We start from the raw sequence: 22,243 nt of genomic DNA, 5'->3' as shown, positions 1-22,243 counted from the left end.
ACCAAGTCAACCTTAATTATTTTCTTAAAGCAACTTAATTTTTTTCTAAAAATATATATGTATAACATATATTACAGATATATAACTCTAAAGCTAATATAATAATATGTATTAAATTTAAAGACATAAAGAGTCTGTCTTTGTGGCTTATATCAACAATGCTGATGAGAGGGAAAAAGCCATTTCTTCCAACTGTTCAATATAGGGGCCTTGCCATATCCCATTTTTAAACACAGTTTTTAATAGTCACGGAATATTTCATTATTTCTAGAGTTATTAAAACACTTAGCCAATACTTACAATGATTCTGTTTCTTTCTTTTATTTTTGTACCCCAATGCTAGGGATTGAACCCAGGACCCCAACATGCTAGGTAAGGGTCTATCACTAAGTTATACACCTAGCCCTGTTAAATTTTGTATCATTTACCAAATTAAACTTTAGGACTATTTTTTTTAACTGAAAAAAAATGCATAGATTTTGGGGCAATTATGAGAACTAAATAATAATCCTACACTCTGAAAAGTAACATCTAAAACAGAGGTGCTATATAGTGTACCCAGCATTATCTTGAGGTTAAACATGTTTCTGACAGATTTCTGGAATTAAGTCTTTTGTAATCTGTGTCTCAAAGAAAGGAGGTTATTATGGCATTGTTCAAATAACAAACAAGAGGCAACATTACAGTGTCCAGGGTGTGATGCTAAATCTTCCCCTTCCCTTTTTATACAAAGTTTTCAACCCACCCACCAAAAATAAAATTTATATAATGCAAAATACCTAAACAAATATGTAATTTATTCAAAATTAGGTCTTCGAAGAGAAAAGAGATAATGATGAAAAAACTGTTTAAAGGATCTTGAAATAGCCTTCCTAGATCCTGCTAACGTAACAGAGAGTTGGAGGGGGGAAAAGCCAAATTGTTTTCTATTATTAATTTAGGGGGAAAAAAGATCTCTAACAACTGTTTTCACATGGCTCTGAACAGTGGTACTACTTGTTATATCTGACTAAAACTGTGAACATCTGAATCTTTTTACCACAGAGAGGTAAAATATCCTTAATAGTAATACTTATGGGTTTTATCATTCATTGAAATTGTGACTGACCCTGATTGTTGAGAGTTTAGACTTTATCTTACTCCTTCTCTAAAAAGGTCTCTTTCATTTACAAAGAAGCAGTGACATGTGAGGAAGAGATATGACAAACAAACTTGAGCATTAAATGGTTTCAAAATTTTCTTCTAGGGGCTGGGAGTGTAGCTCAATGGCAGAGCATTTGCCTGGCACGTGTGAGGCACTGAGTTTTATCTATCCTCAGCACCCTATATAAATAAATTATTATAAACAACTAAAAATATTTTTTAAAAGTTTCTTCTAATAGAAATTGCTTTTGGAACATTAAAACAAGGAGTAATTGAATAATGAAACTAAAATATTAAGCTCTACATGAACAAAATTTTTCCAGGCCCAGTAGTGCATGCCTATAATCCCAGGAACTCAGAAGGATCTCAAGTTCAAGGCCAGCCTGGGCAACTAATGAGATGGCCTAAAAATAAAAAAAAATAAAAAAAGAAGAGAATGGAAATTCCAAAACATTTTGAAGTTTGGCACGTTCTCACATTCCAAAGCATGTGAAGTATGTAACTTAAAACAAGCAAATAAACAAAAACTTTAAATAATGCCTGATATTCACAACTTGAGTTACACCTTTAATATATTCTGCTGAGACTAGAAAGTGCTTTACAGCTTTCTGGATTATGCTGGTAAATCCCATTTAAAGCCATCTTTACTTAAAATATGACTCCTCTTTGTGCAAACTTTCCTGATATTGTTGGAACTTAGAAAGTAATACCCCATAGCATCGTGATTTGACATGTTGAGTACTTTGAAATGAAAGACACTGGAAGGGTCATAGAGGTCAAGTCTCTTTCTAACCTTCTCCTCCCCTTCTTTCTCTTATTCTCCCTTTCTCCCTAAAGAAAGGCCGTAGAAACTAGAATTCCTTTCCTCAAGTTGAGTTGTAATTTCAGTGGATTTGGGAGGCTGAGGCAGGAGGATTCCAAGCCTGAGATTAGCCTCAGCAACTCAGCGAGGCCCTAAGTAACTTAGTGAGACCCTGTCTCCACATAAAAAGTAAAAAGGGCTGGGCATGTGGTTCAGTGGTTAAGCACCCCTGAGTTCAAACTCTGGAAACACAATCAACCAATCAATCATTCGATTTCTTTGACCTACCTCATCTGATAGATCATAATACCTCAATCCAGAAGGAATGCTGCACAGAGATGCCAAGCTGAATCTAAAGAGGCCTTCCTCTCTCAGACTATCACCAGCAGGAAAAACAGTTTTGTCAAGATTTCTAAAGGGCTGTCCATTTTGAACCTCAGCAAAAAACAGTTTTCCCTATATCTTTGGGTTTTCTTTTCTGAAGTCTCCTGCGTTACATAAAACTTTGTTAGGTAATTTATTATGCTTTTCTCTTGTCACACTCTGTTTTGTTACAGGAGTGCTGGCTTTGACATTATGATAGTTGAGCAAGGTTGCTGCACTTCTGCATCTAACATGAACCTTTTAAGGTCTTGTAGAAAACATATAGGATAAGAAAAACACATATAAATGCTTCCAAATACCACCAGATTCTGGGTATTTGAGCTATTGTAAATTTAACCCTATCTGAAATTTCATACATTTACTGACTTTTTCAAAATTGTGTCAGATAAATAGGCTGACAACTAAAAAACATATTAAAATATCAAGTATTTTAATCTCTGGCGTGTGCAAAGTGAATTTTTAAAACCTATCTCTTTTAGATTGTTTCCTCTGGCCTCCAAAAATCTAATGCAGTTTTACTATCTTAGAATTTTTATTATTTATAAGTCTGGCCTTTTTTTTTCTTTTTTCTTTGTGGTGCCAGGGATCAAACTCTAGGCCTGTGCATGCCAAGCAAATATACCACTGTGCTACACCCCCCAGGCCAAACCTTAACTTTTCTAAAACTTCACCGTTTTTAAAAAGTATCTAAGAATTCCTAATAGTTTTAATTATATCAACTATCTTCTCTTTGACTATAAAATAAAGATCTAAAAGTATTTAATTTATTTGTCAAACTTAGGGTTTAAAGTCTAAGTAGGAACAAAAGAAGAAACAATCTCAACACCCACTTTGGCTTGAAGGACTTTTTACTTGAATCCAATCCTCATTTGAGTTAATTTCTGCTCCTATATTGATTTCCACTTCACTTACTATTAATAAAAGCTTCCTTTGAGAAATACTTCAGAGAAAATGCAAAGAAAAAAATGTCTTTAATTTATGAAGTTTCGATGCTATGCTATTCTTCCAGTCAAATGTAGTAGGAGTACCCCTCATCACAAGAATGTCTATGTTCTAATTTAGTAAAGATGACTTGTTGAGTTATTCCCTTACTTGGTCTTTTGATTAAATGGAAGCATTTATAAAATAGATCAGAAAGAACAGGCTTCACTCTTTTACAGAGTTAACTGTTTCTATGAGGACTGTATCTAACTTTGTCAATATGATGTTCCAATGGACAAGTTAACAGTTCCCACTTCTACAGCTGATTCTAAAACAATGTACTCATTTAGCCCAGTGCAAAAAGACCAACATAGAATATGAGGTATTTTATGGTTACTTTTGCCCATCCAAGAGAAGCACAATGATCCTTTAGTTCCTAATTTCTTCAAATCTTGTGGAACATACAGAATCTCTCTGGTTTCAAGGAGATTCTTCCAATAAGTCAGAGGAATCTGTGTTAGAAAGAAAAAATGACCACAATCTTTCCATCTATATCTAATGCCTTTATAACGGTGCTCCCTGGGGTAAATCAGAGAGAAATGCTGACAAAAGCCAAAGAAACCTGAGACATGACCAGGCAAAGCCTTCTCTCTTCTGATAGGATATTCTTCCTTTGGAATGTCTACTAGAAAGAAATTTTCTTTTCCTCAGAGTATTATGATTCTTAGTAACATTTCAAAAACCCCAGCCTACCCAAGCAAATAATCTGTACTACCTTTTGCTATTGCTCAATTATTAATTCCTTTAAAACATTAAAAGTATCTATATTAAACTACTCAAAAATTCGACATACTTTGAGGCTGACAGCATGTATAAATGAGACATAATATGTATCAAATGTGGAATAAAAAGACCTCTGTGGAATCAAAATGAACACTAGAAGGGAGGATTGGGAAGGGAATAGATAGTACAGATTTTCTTGGAAAAGTAATGTTAAATTAAGTGTTTTGGTAGAAAGATAACTCAAAGTTATGCTCTGGCTAATCTTCAGTGAGGACAGGAATATAAGTTTCTCTTGTTCCTGAAGTGATACCTTTTTTTTTTTTTTCCAAGGCTATAACATCATATAAGAGCCTACCTGACATTTTGGAGAATTTGCTGTGCTGGGATTGATATTCCGCATTGCCTAAGAGTGAAAAATAAGACGGATAAAGATTACTTTTAAGCCACATGGTTTGGCTGTGTAGGCTCTTACAAATTGTATCCAGACATATCACCATAGCACAGAATTCCCAAGCTACCCAAAGAGCAGCAGGCTGAGGAAGACAGGAGCCAATGGAGTCACCACATAACAACTGAAACTTCAGAAGTTTTTTAACAGCATTGAGGATAGGACAGCAAGACTTCAAATGTCAGGACTAAATAAAATTTGGTAACAGTCAGGTAGGTTCTTTCCTTCTAAGTATTAGATGAAGCAGGTAAAATATTTTTGATGTTTCAGTGATGAGATACTGTCAATGGAAGAAGTTTGCAGGAAGCCAGATGACTTAAGATATACTGAATTTATATTGATTGCTAAAGCAAAAACAAAAAAATTCTAAAAAATAGACTATTAGTATGAGTCAGAGCAGATTGGTCACTTCAACATAAGAAAGACAATACAGTAGGTAGTAAAGAAGAACAAAGATGTTACCTTTAAAAGAAGTGAAGCTATTCTGTCCAGGACCCATCACCCAAAGTAAGAATGAGTACAAGATTGAGAAAAATTCTTCAAAGAAAGAGTTTTATAAGTAGCAACATTTTGCCCACCAAAAACCAAAAACTAAACTGATCTATGGCACACAACAAAATAATGACTGGCTCATTTCTAGACTTTAAAAATTAAGAACAGCGAAGACTTTGACATTACTAGCAACTTTTTTCTCATTAAGGTTTCTTGATTTTAATAGTTCTCATTCATGTGAAATTGACACTTGTGTTTACTTAGACCAACTAGGACTCAGGCACAACAAAATAAAAAGCAAATCATGCAAACAGCTTTTAAACTTCTTTATTTCTTCTAACAATCATGTAATTAAATTCTCAGTGCTACCTTGTTCTGACAACACAGTTTCATATAAGTGAGAAATATCTTTTTCTTTAATTTGTTAGAAAGTCAGTAAGAGGAACAATAAACTGTTACTATGTGTCCTCTCTCCATCTTCCTTATGGTGAAATTTCTTTTAAGACCAATTCCTGACATCATATGCTAGCACAAACTCTCTTACTCTCTCTGAGGAATCACCTTTAAGGCCAACCACACTAGAACTACATTGACAGATTACTGACAGAGCACAACAGTTTAAAGGTAAGTCTGTCTTGAGATTCCATGACTACATAATATAATCAATTCCTTAGGTACTAGTAGTTCCTTACATCCCAAATCAGAGTTCAGGGTTCAGAAAACTTAACTTCACGTATTAGATAATACTGAAGTGGTACTTTAAAAAACTAGCCCTTTTAAAAAAAGTATCTTTAAATATAAATATCTTGGCAATAAAAATGTAGAGTATAATTGATTTTTAACCCTTTTTTATTTTGGTACCACGGACTGAACCCAGGGGGCACTCAACCACTGGGCCATGTCTCCTACCCTCTTTTCTATTTGGAGACAGGGTCTTGCTAAATTGCTTAGGACCTAAGTTGCTGAGGCTGGCCTCCAAACTGAGATCCTCTTGCCTCAGCCTCCTGAGTCACTAAGATTACAGGCATGTGCCACCACAATTGGCTGTATAATTGACTTTTTTTTTTTTTTTTTGGGTGGTAGTGGTGCTAGGGATTGAACCCAGGACCTTGTGCATACAGGACATGCACTCTACCAACTGAGTTATATGCTCAGCCCATGTATAATTGATTTTTAAAGGTCTACCCTTAGCATGTTATTTTCAAAAGGACACAGTATAGATACATGTATTTTTTTGTTTGTCAACAATATCTCAGAAAAAACAAAAACCAACATATTTACTTTACCTCCAGAGGAAAGAACCAGGGAAATAGGGAAAAGGAAATTTTATTTCTAGTGTATATTCACCTTTCATATACTTTTCCTGCTATATCATTTATTTTACAGAAAGATTTTTTTATTGTTTCTTTAGTTATACGTAATATTAGGGTTCATTTTGACATAATCATAAAAGCGTGGAATATAATTTTATCTGATTCAGTTATACCATGTTTGAACTAGCTATTCAAAACATGCTCATAAAACGAATTTTAAAATCTGTATTACTTAACATAAGATCACATCTCTTTTATCTTAAATTTTCTCAAACAAGATAAAGTAAAAATTAATTTTGACACGAGGGATTATCTGTTCTTTTGCAACATAAAGACCAGTAGTACTTTTTGAAAGAAATTGGTGAAAAAGAATTTCAAGCTCTCTACTATCGGGCCCCATCTTTCTCACTATGAAAAAACACCTGTAAGTACTGAGGATTGAACCCAGGCCCCTGTGCATGCTAAAAAAATGTTCTACCACTGAGCTACAAACCCAGTTCCATAAATGGGTAATTTTAAGAAATATCAAGATATTATAAATTTGGGAGTAACTGGCATTATGTTTTAAGTAAAAATTCTTAGATTTAGTAATACTGAAACACATCTGTCATTTAAATACACACAGACACACACTAGATTTAAAGATGTTTTCCCAAGTGATATTCCACAGTTTCTTCATTAATAAAATCCTCAGAAACACAGTAATCCAAAATATCATGTACATTTTAGGAAACATCCTCATTTTCTTCAATTTTTGCTCAAATGCAATAACCATGGCCAAAATATCTCTTTATGATACAGGTTATGATATCCCATATGATCAAAGGCCATTTAAGAAAGAAAACAAAATCAGAACTGGACAGAATAATTCTCTGTTACTGGTTTCCCTGAAACAACATTCCCCAGTAACTAATAAATGATAAAATGAAATTTGCCCAATTTCATTCATGTAGGAACTCCCAAAATTGAAAGGCTGGTTTCTAACCTGTGGCCTCACCTGCCGAAGCAGTTCTTGCTGTTTCAATCGCAGTCTCTCTTTCTCCATCTGCAATTGTTGCAGCCTCATCTGTTGCTGTTGGTTGGAGTTGCCACTACCCATAACACCTCCTTGTGGGCTCTGGGGAGCCAAAGGTGGTGGTTGTTTCACTGGAGCACTCTGACTGATTCTCTGGTTCATGGCTGAAATAAAACAAAAGATCTGTTCTAAAAATTTAGTTAAAGGATGACTTAGTTATTCAAAAGCAACTGGGAATATTTAATGTATTGTTTTTGTAGTATAACTAGAAATAACCTAAAAATATGTCAATAGTATAATGGTTACGTAACTTGTCATTCATCGTTTTTATGGGATGCAAAGCAGTAATAAGAGGAAAGAAACATGAGATAGCTCCATAAAATATAAACTGAAGAATAGTTAAGAAGCAAATTAACATCTGTCAACTCTGAAGGTGGCACACTGAGTGAGAGGGACTTTTTGTAACTTTTGATACAATGACATCAAAAGAAATCAAGGCCATTCTCTATCATAACCCTTGCTAAAAACTCTCAAATAACTGGCTTTTTTTTTTTTTTTTTTAAATTACTGGCCTCCCAGGCACAGATCAGACTTCTTGTGGTGACTTTCATGTGTCCTGTAGGGTAGAATAGTGGCCACATGGTAAACACCACCCGCTTTGGTGCAAACACAGGAAAGTTTCCCGGAGTCCAACATTAAAAAGTCTTCTTGAGGCTTGATTTGGTGGTGCATGCCTTTAATCCCAAAGACTCAGGAGACTGAGGCAGGAGAATCCTAAATTTGAGGCCAGCCACAGCAACTTGGGTGAGAAAGTTGGGATATAGCTTAGTGGTAAAACACACCTGGGTTTGTTCCCTGTTCTCTCTCCACCCTCAACCAAAAATAAAAAACTTCTTAGACTGTTACACAAAAAAGAAAGAAGAATCCTTTTCCCTCTAGACACTGTCTCAGAATTTTCCCACTTTGTCTATTGACATTTCTCACTGAATTCTAATTTTTTTTTGTTTGTTTATACTTGTATAAGGAGGATATTGTTAGTGGGGGAAACATCCTATTTATTTACAAATCCTCATGCCTGAAAAAACTATTTCTAAATTGAGCATTTATTCACTGAGGCAGAAAGTTAAGGTAAAAAAAAAATTATTTTATTTTTTTAGTTGTTGATAGACCTTTATTTTATTTATATGTGGTGCTGAGAATTGAACCCAGTACCTCACACATGCCAGGCAAGTACGCTATAGCTGAACCCCCGCCCCAGCCCTAAGGTAAAAATTTTAAGGTAAAAAAAATCATTCCTTGAATGCACAAATTTTTTTTGGATGGGGAGTGTTCTGAAATTTTAATCCAGAAATACGCTAATACTGAGCTGCATCTCAGCCCTTTTTATTTTAAGATAGGGTCTTGCTAAGTTTCCTAGGTAGATTTGATCTTATAATCCCAACTTTGGCTTCTCCTTCCTCAGCGTCGTCATCCCCCGTCCCCTTCCCCCCATACTGGGGATTGAACCCAGGAGCACTTAACCACTAAGCCATATCCCCTCCCCTTTTAATTTTTATTTTGAGAGAGGGTACCATCAAATTACTGAGGCTAGCCTTGAACTTGTGATCCTCCTACCTCAGTCTCCCAAGTTGCTGGAATTACAGGCATGTGGTGCTATACCCAGATAATGTCTACATTTTTTAGGATGAGCTAAAATGTAGTTCCATGGTAGCCAACAAGCATTATTTTATTTTAAAAGTTATAAAATCACAGATTTTTAAGATACATTTTAATCCAACAGAGTTGTCTTGACCAATGTTCAAAAAGCACCATTTTGGCCAGTGGAAGACAATTAAATTGGATCCTTTTACTATGGTTACAGTGGGCTTGATTATTTCCCCTGCTTGCTTTTTCCAGGTTCATCTTGTAACTTTTCCCTGCCCCCAGATTTTAGTTCACTTTTTTCCCAAGAAGCCCTCGTTTCTTTTAGTAGAAAATGTTATTTAACATTAATCTGTGGAATCGGGGTACCTATTATTTTGTTGATTCTTTGGTCACTGATTCTAGGTGGTTGCTTCCTTCAGAAAATTTGTATTTCTAATTCAAATTTAGGACTCAGTTTTTACTTAAGATTATCTGCCCCCAGCCCATACTGGGGACCCAACCCAGGAATGCTCTGCTACTAAGCCACATCCCTAGCTCTTTTTATTTTTTACTTTGAGACAGGAAGGGTCTCATACTAAGTTTGAGGCTGGCCTTGAATTTGAGATCCTTTTGCCTGTTTCCCAAGTTGCTAGGATTACAGGTGTGTACCGTCATGTCTAGCTACGTGATCTTAAAACAATTACTTTTATCTCATGATGAAAAGTTGATTTTAACATTAATATTATACTTCCATATATATGTAATCATCTAAATAAAAACTATGAACAAATGATTACTAAGAAGTATCAGATTTCTTTGCAAATTTTATATATTATTAGGTATATACAGTGAAATCTTTGTGGTTCAAAATTGTCTGAAAGAATTCCTCCTTATATGATTAGGCCAACAATTCAATATAAAGATTTACTTGTGAGATTTTGCTCTTGAATTTGGGAACCTGATTTCCTTATCTTCCTACCCTACCCTCCAAAAGGTAACAGAAAACCATGCTACATGCTATGAATTTTTTCCTCCATTTTGCTCCCCCCACCCATTTAATATAACCTTGACATGACTCCAAAGCAGCAGCTTTCCCCCCATTTTTTGGAAATAGCTGATTCCTATTTTATTCAATCCATTTTCTTTTAGGTTTTCACTACTACTTAAGAATGTTGTACAATAAGCTCAAACATAGATCTCTTAGTTGTTAAAAGCATAAGTAATTTTGTAAGATATTGCCAAATCTGCCCATCCCAAGAAGGACTGTACTTTGTTGTTTCTTCATGTGATGAGAGGGCCTCCTTTCACCAAACTCTTGCTGAATTCTTGGATTTTTGCTATTATGAAAAGATGACAAACAGTATCTAGAGTCTGATTTCATTTTAGTTATATCTTACTTAAAAAAAGTATCATTATTTTAAAGGCTATTTGAATTTTTTCACAAATCATTTTCATTAGGGCTACTGATGTTTACCTTTTCTGTTTTATACAGGATAGGAAACTTTTGTCTATGATGTTAGAAATGACTTCCCCTGTTCTTCATCTTTATACTTTTTTCTACATGAGCTTTGCTTTCTTAAACAGCCAAATTTAGCAATCTTTTCTGAAATTTGAGTTGTTTTCCTTACTTGCAAATGACAGAAATTCATTTTCTAATCCCAGTGGCTCAGAAGGCTGAAGCAGGAAGATTTCAAGTTCAAGGCCAGCCTCAGTAACTTAAAAGAGGTCATGAGCAACTCAGTGTGACCCTGCCTGGTGGTGGTGGGGGGATGTGGGTCAGTGGCTATGTGCCCCTGGGTTCAACCCTAGTACCAAAACAATAACAAAAAATCCTATGTAGCTCTGCTTTATCCGACAATTTAATCCAATCAAGTGGTATTTGTCCTGGCATAAAGTACAAAAGGATTTAACTTTATCTTTTTCTATAGGACTATTCATTAGTCCCAATACTACTCATGTACAAGTATATTTTTGCCCCAATAATCTGTATCACAGTCTGTTTCCATATTTTGTTATTTTATACCTGGATATTTTTATTGCTAATTTAACTACTCTTACACTAGAATCCTCAATAATCTTTATCACAGACCAAGTGTCCTTATCTTGTTATTTTATTTGTGGATTTTTGAAAACTGTTAGTCTAGAACCACAGTATTACCTTTATGTTTATGTTATTTTATAAAGCATGTATGCCCATCAGTGCAACATTAATGTTTTAATCAAGCTTTGTAAGGGCAAGTCATAACTTTTTGGTGAACTTTAAATTATGGGATTCTAATTTAATTGCACTGTAGATAAATAGGAACATGCTCTGTATACTGACTCCACAGAAAGTTTGTGACTTCTTTCTGACTTGACATTTGGTCAATCCTTCTAAGTGTCTGTACTACACTAGGGCCAGGTCAACTGTATGTCTGGCTTTTACCGTGCAGCCTATTTTTGAATCACCTTCCTTATTCTTCCTTATTCTTATACTCTGATAACCCCAGGAGCTGAAAGCCCTCAAAGTTGGCAGGCTCCAGGACTTTCTTCACTGCTTTGTGTAGTTTTGTTTTCTGACCTTCACAAACCTACAATCCCAGTTATGTCTTTTTGGTTATCTTATTTTAATATTTTGTCTGGAAGAACAGAGAAGGGATATTGCAATACAATGGATTGCTCAATCTTATTCAAAGCCCTTTAAACCTCTTTCATGACAAAAATAAATACTGACTTATGAAATGTTTACCAAAGGATAAATGATTAGAACTTTCATATTATGGCTTATAGTTTAATATTATAGGGGAATAGATAGAAAATAAGCTAGCCATTTTTGGGAGCCAAGATTTGTCAGGCATCAACAATCTTGATTTCTTTATATTAATTTATCTGTCACCAACATAAATACATGATTTATAGGTACCATGGTATGGTATTTTTAAATAGCCTATAAAGTCAAAACAAACCTGGATCAGAGTTGGGCACATCAATTCAGTAATTCATTTAATCATCAGTTAGTTTCCTGAACTGTTTCTGGGGGTACTGAAGTCTCCTTCTGGAATTACCATGGACACTAAGTATTATTTTGCAGATCTGGAAGAGTAGGTGCTCCATAAATGTTAGTCCCCCCCCGCTTCCAGAATAGTTCTAGGCTTTAAGATTACCTCTTCTACTGATAATCATCCTATTTCTCCCTCCTCTTCCACAGAAACAAACCTCCTATCACTTCATCACGACATTTACGTTTCTAAGTACATCTATGACTCACAGAGACATGCATGTTTATCTTTCCTACAAGACCTAAATGGAAAACGGTGAGTGGTAGAGGGGATCCTTCCTTCTTTTTGGTGAATCATGTTCCTGACATTCTAAGAGAACACTCATAGAGATACATTTTATGCATTTGAGCTATGTCAGCTTCATTAGTATTGACTTAAATATGAATGGAGGACTCATCGAGATCATTAGGTATAGTGAACATGCTGTAAACTGAGCCCTTCAGCAAATGACTATTGGGAGTTGGGGTGGGGGATATTTTCAGCTTCAAATAATTTTTTAAAAAGGCTAGAAAACAATCTGTTAGTAAGTTCAGAAGTGCTGGAATTATAAAACATAACTGATTTCAAAATAGCTTCTGTACAACCTCTATGGAAATCAGTATGGAAGTTCCTCTAAAGACTAGGAATGATTTGGTGCAGTGGCACATGCCTATAATCCCAGCAACTGGGGAGGCTGAGGCAGGAGGATTCCAAATTCCAGTCCAGTCTCAGCAACTTCATGAGGCCCTAAGCAACTTAGCAACACCCTGCCTCAAAATAAAAAATTAAAAGGGCTGGGATGTAGCTCAGTGATAAGGTGCCCCCTGGGTTAAATCCTCAGTATCTTAAAAAAAAAAAAAAAAAAAAAAAAAAAGACTAGCCAGGTACAGTGGCACATGCCTGTAATCCCAGAGGTTTGGGAGGCTGAGGCAGTTGAACTGCAGGTTCAAAGCCAGCCTCGGCAAGAGAGGAGCTAAGCAACTCAGTGAGACCCTGTCTCTAATTTTATTAATTAATAAATGCAAAATAGGTCTGGGGATGTGGCTCAGTGGTTGCGTGTCCCTGAGTTCAACAACCAGTACCCCTCCAGCTATAGCACTCCTTGGTATTCATTGTAAAGAATACATGCATACTCATGTTTATAGCAGCACAATTTATAACAGCCAAATTATAGAACCAACTTATGTGTTGTCAATGGGCGAATGGATAAAGAAAATGTGCTATGTATACACAAAAAGTGTTATTTATTCAGCCATCAAGAAAACTGAAATTATGATATTTGGTGGTAAATGAATGGAAATAGAGTACATCATGCTGAGTGAAATAAGCAAAACTCAGAAAGTCTAGGGTTGATATTTTTTTCTCTCACATGTGGAAACTAGAGAGAAAAAAAGGGGAAAATAAAGTGGGGGGCCTTATGAAAACAGAAGACAGACCAGTAGAGAAGATGATGAGAATCAAGGAGAAGGTGGAGGTATTGGGGACCAAAATGACCAAACTATACTCTTATATTTTATGCATATACAAAACAACAAATTCCACTGTTAGTGTAATTATGCAAGGCACTAATAAAATGGATGAAAAAAAAATGAAAGCAGAGAAAGGCAAAAGAAAGCAAAAACAAACCAACCTCCATCAGATTTCAAGGCTCTTAAATATTTCTTCTATTAAAAAAAACATTAGGAAAAGCTTGAGCTTTCTAGAAATTGTATTAATCTAACATTTAATAAGATATAAAGTAATATATACTTGGGGAAAACAACCTGGAAAATAACAAAATTGCATGAAAATAAAAAGGTAAATATCCTTTGCTTCTCACCAGTTTACCAGCATTTGATATCAAAAGCAGAAATCATTCATTAATGATAAAAGCCATGGCTTATGGCCAACTGAACTGGCTGGGAAGGTCCTTTTCAAATCTAGGCTTATCTGACTATTCAAAACCACAGAATGGGGTGACACAGGATATCAAAAGATGGAGGAAGAATGTGTTCCCAAATTAAACAGAAACTTGCACAAAATATCTAGCAGAAAGTCTAGTGACTATGCTGAGCACTTCTGGCTGTGTTTATCTAAGTGTTGTTACCTGTGGATACAAGGAGCACTACAAGGTTTCCATATAAAGAGCTCTTTTAAATGACCAATTCAAACAACCTTGTTTATCTACCGAAGCTGGGATTTATTCCTCTCCAGAACCATCTTGTTCTTCACCTCCTGATTATCTTAAGCATTTCAACAAAGCACAGAGCAGTGTACCCACATGGAGTGCAGCAGAGACCTCACAAGCAGGAAAGAAACAAAACAGGCTTTGTTTCCAGGGAAAGGGGGCAGGGCAGCTAGAAAAGAATAGCATTACCAACTTCTTCCCCCATGATGAACTATTGAAATCCCAATGTTTCTAGTTTTAATAAAATTTCTAAAAGTTAAAGATAATAAACTCTACAAATGTCTGAATTTAAAAAATTATAGTATGCCATATTTTAAAATTCAGAGTCTGTACTGTTTGGAATATGAAATAGTAACTTGCTTCAGGTTTTACTTAACAAATCAGTCCTGACAACTTTACTGTAATTCCTGAAAAAGAAAGAAAAAAAAAAAAAGCGCGGGGGGGGGGTCATCACCATAGGTCTCTCCCCAACTCCCTCAGAGTTTCATTCCAATCATCTGAATTTTCAAACTTCAGATATTCAAAAACACAAATATTTTTAAACCACTAAAACATTACTATAAACCAAATCTCCCACAGTAAGAGAATAAAAGCACTTCTTTACTTTCTCTAACACTTATTAAAAGAAATGAATGTTTTTCTAAAACTACAAACTAAATATACATACTATCTGTTGGTCTTCAAACAGTAAAAACACCTGCTGGCAGCTCTAAGTGTTTACTACTTGACCAATAGGACTGAATTATCTATATAAACTGTCACAATAATTTATCTACTTATCTAGCATTTTAAAATGCCAGTTTTTCAGTAAAAATTTTTTATAATTAATATTATTTTTTAAAGCAATAAAGATTTTAATTTTGGTTCATGGTTTTATAAGTTCAGTCTATGGTCAGCCTCCAAGGAAGAAAAATGGTGGAAGGCCACAGCAGAAGAAAACTGCCCAGGTTATGGAAGCTGGAAGGGGAGACAGAAAGGAAGAGTGAGCAAGTGAACACATGCAATTACTATATGATTCACCATAAAAAGTTCTCTCAAAAAAGGAACAAAATATCAGGCCTAACCTAAGGAATGAATAAATATTTTTATTGTCAACACACAAAGAATGTTTCCCAATATTTCTTTCCCAAAAAATTATTCCCAATAAGCTATGTACACAAATGATAATACCACACCTAGGAATCACTTTTTACTAAGATAATTCACATGCAAAGTCACCCATTTAACATGTACAATTCAGTAGTTCTCATCTGTAGAACTGTACAATCATCACCACTAATTTAAAAACATTTCTATCACTTCAAAATCAAACGCTATATCTATCAATAGATCACTGCCCAATGCTCCTCCCCCTAGTATTTGGCCATTACTCATCCCCTTTCGGTTTCTATGGATTTACCTATTCTGGACATTTCACACAAATAAAACCAAATAGCACGTAGCCTGCTTTCATTTAACCATATGTTTTTAAGATTCATCCATGTTGTTTTATGTATTAACACTGCACCCTTTTTTATTGCCAAATAATATTCCATATTTGGAGACACCATATTTGGTTAGTTCATCACCTGATGGACACTGAATTTTCATTTTTTGGCTATTATGAATAATACTGCTATAAACATTCAAGGTCAAGGGATATTTTTGTGTCTGTGTGTGTACACACACGTTTTCAATTCTGCATATATACCTAGGAATGAAATTGCCTGTCATATGTCAACTTCCTGAGAAATTGCCAATTATTTTCTAAGTGGCTGCATAATTTTTAAATCCCACCAGCAATGTCTGAGGGTTCCAATTTCTCCACATTCTGGTCAACACACTTATTATTGTCCTTTTTTCTTTGGTCCAGGGTTGGGGGAGGCATCCTAATGAGAGTAAATTGAGTATTTCCTTTGGGGTTTTGATTTGCATTTTTCTAATGACAAGTATGTAGTAATTTTGAGAGACCCTCCCTAAGTCTTTTCAAAGGCAAACAATGTCTTTTTTATTTCGCACTTTTATCCCTTCTCAAGCCCCCAAAGCTGGGTTAAAGTACTCACATCTTTTTTTTTGGGGGGGGGGAGGAGGGAGGGGAGACACCAGTAATTGAACCCAGGGGCACTTAACCACTGAGCCACATCCTCAGCCCTTTTTAATTTTTATTTTGAGACAAAGTTTCAATAAGTTGCTAAGGTCTCTTTAAATTGCTAGGCTGGCTTTGAACTTGTGGTCCTCCTGCCTCAGCCTCCTGAGTCATTGGGATTACAGGAGTACACCACTACACCAGGCCAAGTGCTCACATCTATAACTACCCAATTGATAACAAATATTAATATTCAGGGCAATCCAATTTCTTCCTTCAATCTTCTATCAAAAGATTGGCATAAAATTTATTATAGTGGTTGTTTTTTTAAAAAAAATTGTGGATGGAGCTAAAAAAACACATTGAACAGAACAATTTCTCCTTATGGCCTCATTAAGCACTTTTGCGGTAGGACATAGGGTTTGCTAAATGACATGAGTTGGAGAAAGTGTTCTAACTGGGCTTTCAGCTCTCTACCTCCAGAGCACAACCACATTACTCCTATACTATAAAAATAAAGCTTTAAGTCTAATTTGGAACACAAGTTCAGATCATGAGACTACTGCTCTAAAGAGAAGGGTTACCACAGTTTAAAATATATCTGCTACCATGAAATTCATGTTAGATTAAGGAGTAAACAGGCCCACTAATTATACTATATTTCTAATTTCACATAATTACCATGAATTTCTTTCACTGGAGAAATTTATACCTTAAGAGTTTGTTGTCTTCTCATCAAGACTCCTTCAAAAAAGCATTCCTTAACCACCCAGAAATGCTACCTATTTCCTTTATTCACACCATGTTTACTGCTCTTCATTCGCACAGAACATAATACAATGATTTATTTATTTCTTTAGTAGCTTGTACCGATTCCCAATAGTTCACATAGGGCCTGGCATATAACTGCTACCCAAACATTTGCTGAATGAATATATAAATCCTGAAACAATTCCTATCCCTAGTTAGAAGGATGCTGTTTGTAATGCATAGGAGAAATCTCTAAATTGAAGCAAGTTCAGAATGAGTACTGAAATGACCTCAGCAACTGGGATAGTAGGACAAAATGAGTATAAAACAAAATAAGAATTGTGAACCACTCTTGTCCTAAAGCATTCTAGTTTATTTCATGAGATTTGACTTTTCCCTTGGGAATGCTTTAATCAATCTCCCCCACCTCTATTTATCTGGTACTGGGGATTGAACTCTGGGTCTTACACATGCTAGGCATGCACTCTACCCCTGAGTTAAATCCCCATCCCTTTTTATTTTTAGACAGGGTATCCTCCCTACATTGCTTAGTCTGGCCTTTAACTTGCAATCCTCTTGACTCAACCTCTCAAGTAGCTGAGATTACAGGATCTTTAATAATTTCCTTTTCTTTACTCTTATCAGAACCTCTGGGTTGGTACAAAAAGTGGTAAGCAACACCATCATATTTTATAAGATACCTGTGTTTAATGCAGAGTTAATACAAATATAAGTCGAAACACTTTCAGAAACAAAGCACAGTTTATGTATGTGTGTGTTTGATATAATGGGCTTTAATAACAGAAATAGGCTACTAATTTAAATTATCATAGTGACTATAATATAAACTTTTATTTTTTAAAAATCTTGTATGAGTAACTTCAAAAACAAGCATTTTCTTAGCTATAATTATCTATAGCTGAACTATACATCAAGTAGAAACTACATATTAAGTCTGGGTATATATATATAGCTCAGTGGTAGAGGGGGTTATTGCCTAGCATGCACAAGGCCCTGAGTACAATCCCTAGCACTGCAGAAAGAAATGATTTTGGCACTATTCTACTGAATTTGCCATATATTAAAACAAACAAAAAAAGTAAAGTACTGAGCTAATTTTGATATTTAATAATTTATGTATTAAAATATTCATGTCAGCAAACTTTTTTTAAGTCAGAAAGAGGGCAACAGCTGGGCACAGTGGGAGACAACTATTATCCCAGCAGTTTGGGAGGCTGAGTTCAAAGCCAGTCTCAGAAACTTAGTGAGACCCTGAGCAACTTAGCAAGACTCTGTTCAAAAAGAAAAAACAAAACAGGCTGGGGATGTGACTCAGTGGGTCAATTCCTGGTACAAAAAAATAAAAAAGGTCAACAGTATCAATCTCTAAGAGAATGCCTTAAATCAGGCTTCAATAAGCACATAGCCTGGAACTAATCCCCAAATTCACTCATATTAGATTTTCTATCATTGCAACATTATGGGTATTCTAAATTTTAAAAACATAGCACACCAACAATGAACTATCTTTAAGGTAGTAAAGCTGCACCTGCTAATAATTGCAAGTTTGAGAGTATGGATACAGCTTCACTATTCCATCCCCCATCAGATTTGTCCGTCTCAGTATCCTTGTGTGATATAGCTTATGTTTAAATTAAAGGTTCAGAATTTCACTGTCTCCTCTTCAATAGTAATTCCTGTGACCAGATAAACTTAAATGGTACAACAAATAGCTCTTCACCTCTGAAATCTCAAAGCACTCAACTTAAGTTGATTGAGAAGTAACCTTCCACAAGGGTCCAAAGGAGTTATTGAAGAATTAAAAATGTAGCATACTATATTCAGTTAATTAAAGAGTGGAAACATTCTTAAGAGCATCCAATTTAATCCAGTCATATTTACATGAGTCAAATTAAGTCAAGAGAAGTCAGATATCTTTCTGAATCAGATGGTTCACTTTCTGATATCAGAACCACTTGGATCTCTTGATTCCCAATTGAGGAGGTAATTTTTTCTACATGACAATTTAATTAAATCTAGTACATTATACAACTGTCTTATGCAATAGAGGATGCTAGCCTTTATTGAAGATTTGAAAAGTGGTCTGGCAGAGGTCACAGGAAATGCCAGGTCAGGTCAATGCCATAACCATTCTTCTTATTGGATAATGTACACATAAAACATCACAGACTATCACATTTAAAGAGGCGATACTAAAATGAAAGGCATCAAAAAGAAGTGATTGAACTATTAACAGAGAACTCTCAAAACATGAAAAACTGGGGAAACCACAGAAGAGAAAAATGGAAGTAATTTCTAAGTAATAAAGAGACACAAACTTTCTGATCATTAGGATTTTCATTAAATAGAATGGATTGCTGTAAAATGCAGTAAACCTGTCAAGGAAAAGGTCAAGCTCAGACTGGAAGACAGTCTCTTAAGAATTTCACAGAGGTGAGGAATGAACTGCCTAGACAATTCAACTAGATGGCTTCAAAGTCTGATCCAATTAGAGATATTTTAATTCTCTTTTAAGAAACTCATTAGCTTTGGGTAATTTGCTCAAGATGAATCACAATATAGGACACAAGTACACTAACTACTGTGCTTCCTCCCTTTGAAAGCCCTATATATATTAGAACAGGTATATTAGAAGTGTGTTTGAAAGATATTGGTAAGCAATCTAAAGATCTTATGGATTCCTGGTATCAACAGAAATCTAGATACCCTGTTTTCTCTTCAGATCATATAAATCTTTTGCCTTTTACTATATATTTCCATAGAAACAATTCCAAGTTTTTCAACTAACTTTTGAGGCCTTGTTTTGGCAGGGCTAGGAAAAAAAAAAAGTTTAGATTTTAGTTCTACTGCTTAACTATACAACCTTGAATAGATTACCATTTCCCTAGACCTCGGAGAAGCTCAAGCTGAAGAAATATTCCCTACTTTTGCCATCATCATTATTTTTTAATAATGTATTTTAAAATGTGTTTGTTATCTGGAGAATCAAAATAACTGGGTGACTCTATAGCATTTAGTGGTCTAGGGATGCTGAGTATCCTTCAGTGCCCCAAATGACATTCCTTTCACTGAGAAATGCTGATGAAAGAATCACAAATTTATTTTCAGGTCAAATTCTGTGAAATTGTTAACATTTTTAGCTAGTAACTAAAACACAATGAAACATCATATTTTTCTATCCTAAGTAGTTAGTGTAGAACACAACCAAATATTGATTGATTATCTAGGATTACCAGGACAAATTTAATAGAGTTGGTAAAAAAAAAAACAACAAAATCTCGTTTTTAATGTATAGATGTCAAGAGAATTACCCTTCAATAAACTCAAATAATTTGGTGTCAACATTGTAACCATGACATTATTAATTTACACTTTTAGTTTCTAAGCCTATTTAGCGTCCCCCCCCATCACTAAATTAGACAGATTGGACAGATTCTTAGGTATTTAGTGGGCCATTAAATTGTGACTTTTTAATCAAAAGAAAAATATTACTTATAACAGCTACCAGAAATATTCAGTCTTAAGAGAAGAAGGTTAATGAATGTCAACAATTGTAATTAAAATAAATATTTAATTATCAGTACAAATTATATTTATTGATTAAATTGACTGATTGCAGTACTGGAGATTGAACCCAGGACCTCACAAATGCTAGGCAAAGGGTGTACCACTGAGCTATATTCCCAGTCTCACTTCTATTTTATTTTCAGACAGGATTTTGTTAAATTGCCCAGACTGGACTTGAACTTATGATCGTCCTGTCTCACCATCCTGACTGTGATTATAGGTGTTCTATAGATTATACCACAGTACATGGCACATATAATTTAATTTTGAAATGAAAGATGTGCTAAAGAATTTTTGGCTTTAGGGACCAATTTTAAATAATTATACATATGTGTGTAATTTACTTATCATTTTATTTTTAGGCAAATTTTTTCTTACATCAAGAAACATTACACACACATATAGTAAGTTTTGGAAAACCTGGAAACAAGGAGCTAAAATCAACATCTGAATTTTAATTACTTTTAACACTTCTGGCACAGAATTGTAGCTAGGAATTAAAGGATATTCTGCTTTTACCACAATAGATTGTTCATCACTTCCTTTAAAATTCAAAGGAATACCCTTTTCCCCAAATATCTGGCTTCAATAATTTGTTTATACCTGTTTTATTTCAGTAGTACCATCAGTACTTATGTCTAAGAATACAGAGCACTAACATTATTTTAATAGATCTTTTATGTAAAAAGGACAATAATATTATACAAGATCATTTCACTGGCTTTTTAAGTGTTTAGAGTCCCTTTTTCATTTTGATGAACAGAAACTAATGTTAGTGTGTTTTCATTAAGGCTTTCTCAGGAAAACATTCAGATGACTATGTTATATAAAACATAATTGTACAATATGCAAGATAATATTTAAACTTGAGATTCTTCATGTTTACTGGCATAAAATTTCTAGCAACAAAAAGTATACCTAACATATTTTATGAAATAATTTAATGGTCTGCATAATACTCAAGGATCCATATTCTTTTTACAGAATAAAATCATTCTTAATGATTCCTTAAAATATAAACATAAAAGCCTTCTTTTTAAAAGCTTAACAAATATCAGTACATCCATACTACTATTTGATTTGTTATAAATTACTAATAAATTATCTAAACAATATAAAGACATACAGGTATTAAATGTTAAAAGAAAAAAAAATCAGACAAAAAAGGAACCAATCCCCAACATATTAGTATTTAATTTTCTAGTATTATATTGGTATCTTACTAACATCATAGAGGATGCAAAAAAGTGGCAAATTATTTTAAAATTCTAAATTAAACAATCTGATAAGAAAATTAAGCTTACACAGTGTGTTATCTTTCAATCTAAGATGTCAAAAGACAGGTCCATTTGACTTAGCTAAAAACTGGCCAATACTTTAATACAGATTTAGAAAATATAGGAAAGTGAACTTCCCAACCATGAAAGCAATGACCTATACCATTTGCTTGTGTTTTCATGGCTCAAAGGTCAGAAATAAGAGAATAGTTTATATTTCTTTGGCAGAGATAAAACATAATCCTTTATACAGAACTTCAGATTTCAGGGAAAACTTCAAATCCAGCAGCTAACAGCTTGTCTCTATTTGCTGTCACTCTAGATCAGAGAAACCCACATGTTTTTTTTCTTTCCTGCCCCCCCTTCAGTTACACTTGAGCTCTCTGACTGAAAAGGTCTGGAACAGATTAAAAGTCGGCCACAAAATAAAAAGCTCTGGCATGTTGTCAAGCCTG

At 34.6% G+C, this 22,243-nt stretch overlaps 1 protein-coding gene and 1 non-coding gene across 9 annotated transcripts in view; one reads left to right on the top strand and one right to left on the bottom strand.

The window, feature by feature from the left end:
- Yap1 (Yes1 associated transcriptional regulator) overlaps positions 1 to 22,243 on the bottom strand; it is a 107,849-nt gene that overhangs the window by 14,264 nt on the left and 71,342 nt on the right. For 2 of the 8 annotated variants that reach the window (XM_026392451.2, XM_026392452.2), the window contains exons 5-6: positions 7,272 to 7,465; positions 4,389 to 4,436 (exon numbers count right to left, since the gene is read on the bottom strand). In XM_026392451.2, coding sequence (XP_026248236.2) covers positions 4,389 to 4,436; positions 7,272 to 7,465 — 242 coding nt within the window. The remainder of the gene's footprint in view (positions 1 to 4,388; positions 4,437 to 7,271; positions 7,466 to 22,243) is intronic. The other 6 variants (XM_026392453.2, XM_026392454.2, XM_026392455.2 and 3 more) reach the window with 3 other exon arrangements.
- On the top strand, positions 19,647 to 19,758 carry LOC113185392 (U5 spliceosomal RNA). The gene has a single exon (XR_003301123.2). It is a non-coding gene; the product is annotated as a U5 spliceosomal RNA (small nuclear RNA).

The sequence above is a fragment of the Urocitellus parryii genome, chromosome 4, assembly GCF_045843805.1.
Source record: "Urocitellus parryii isolate mUroPar1 chromosome 4, mUroPar1.hap1, whole genome shotgun sequence".
In the NCBI taxonomy this organism is placed as follows: Eukaryota; Metazoa; Chordata; class Mammalia; order Rodentia; family Sciuridae; genus Urocitellus; species Urocitellus parryii.
The sequence above is the reverse complement of the archived record's forward strand: the minus strand, read 5'-3'. Positions and strand labels throughout refer to the sequence as shown.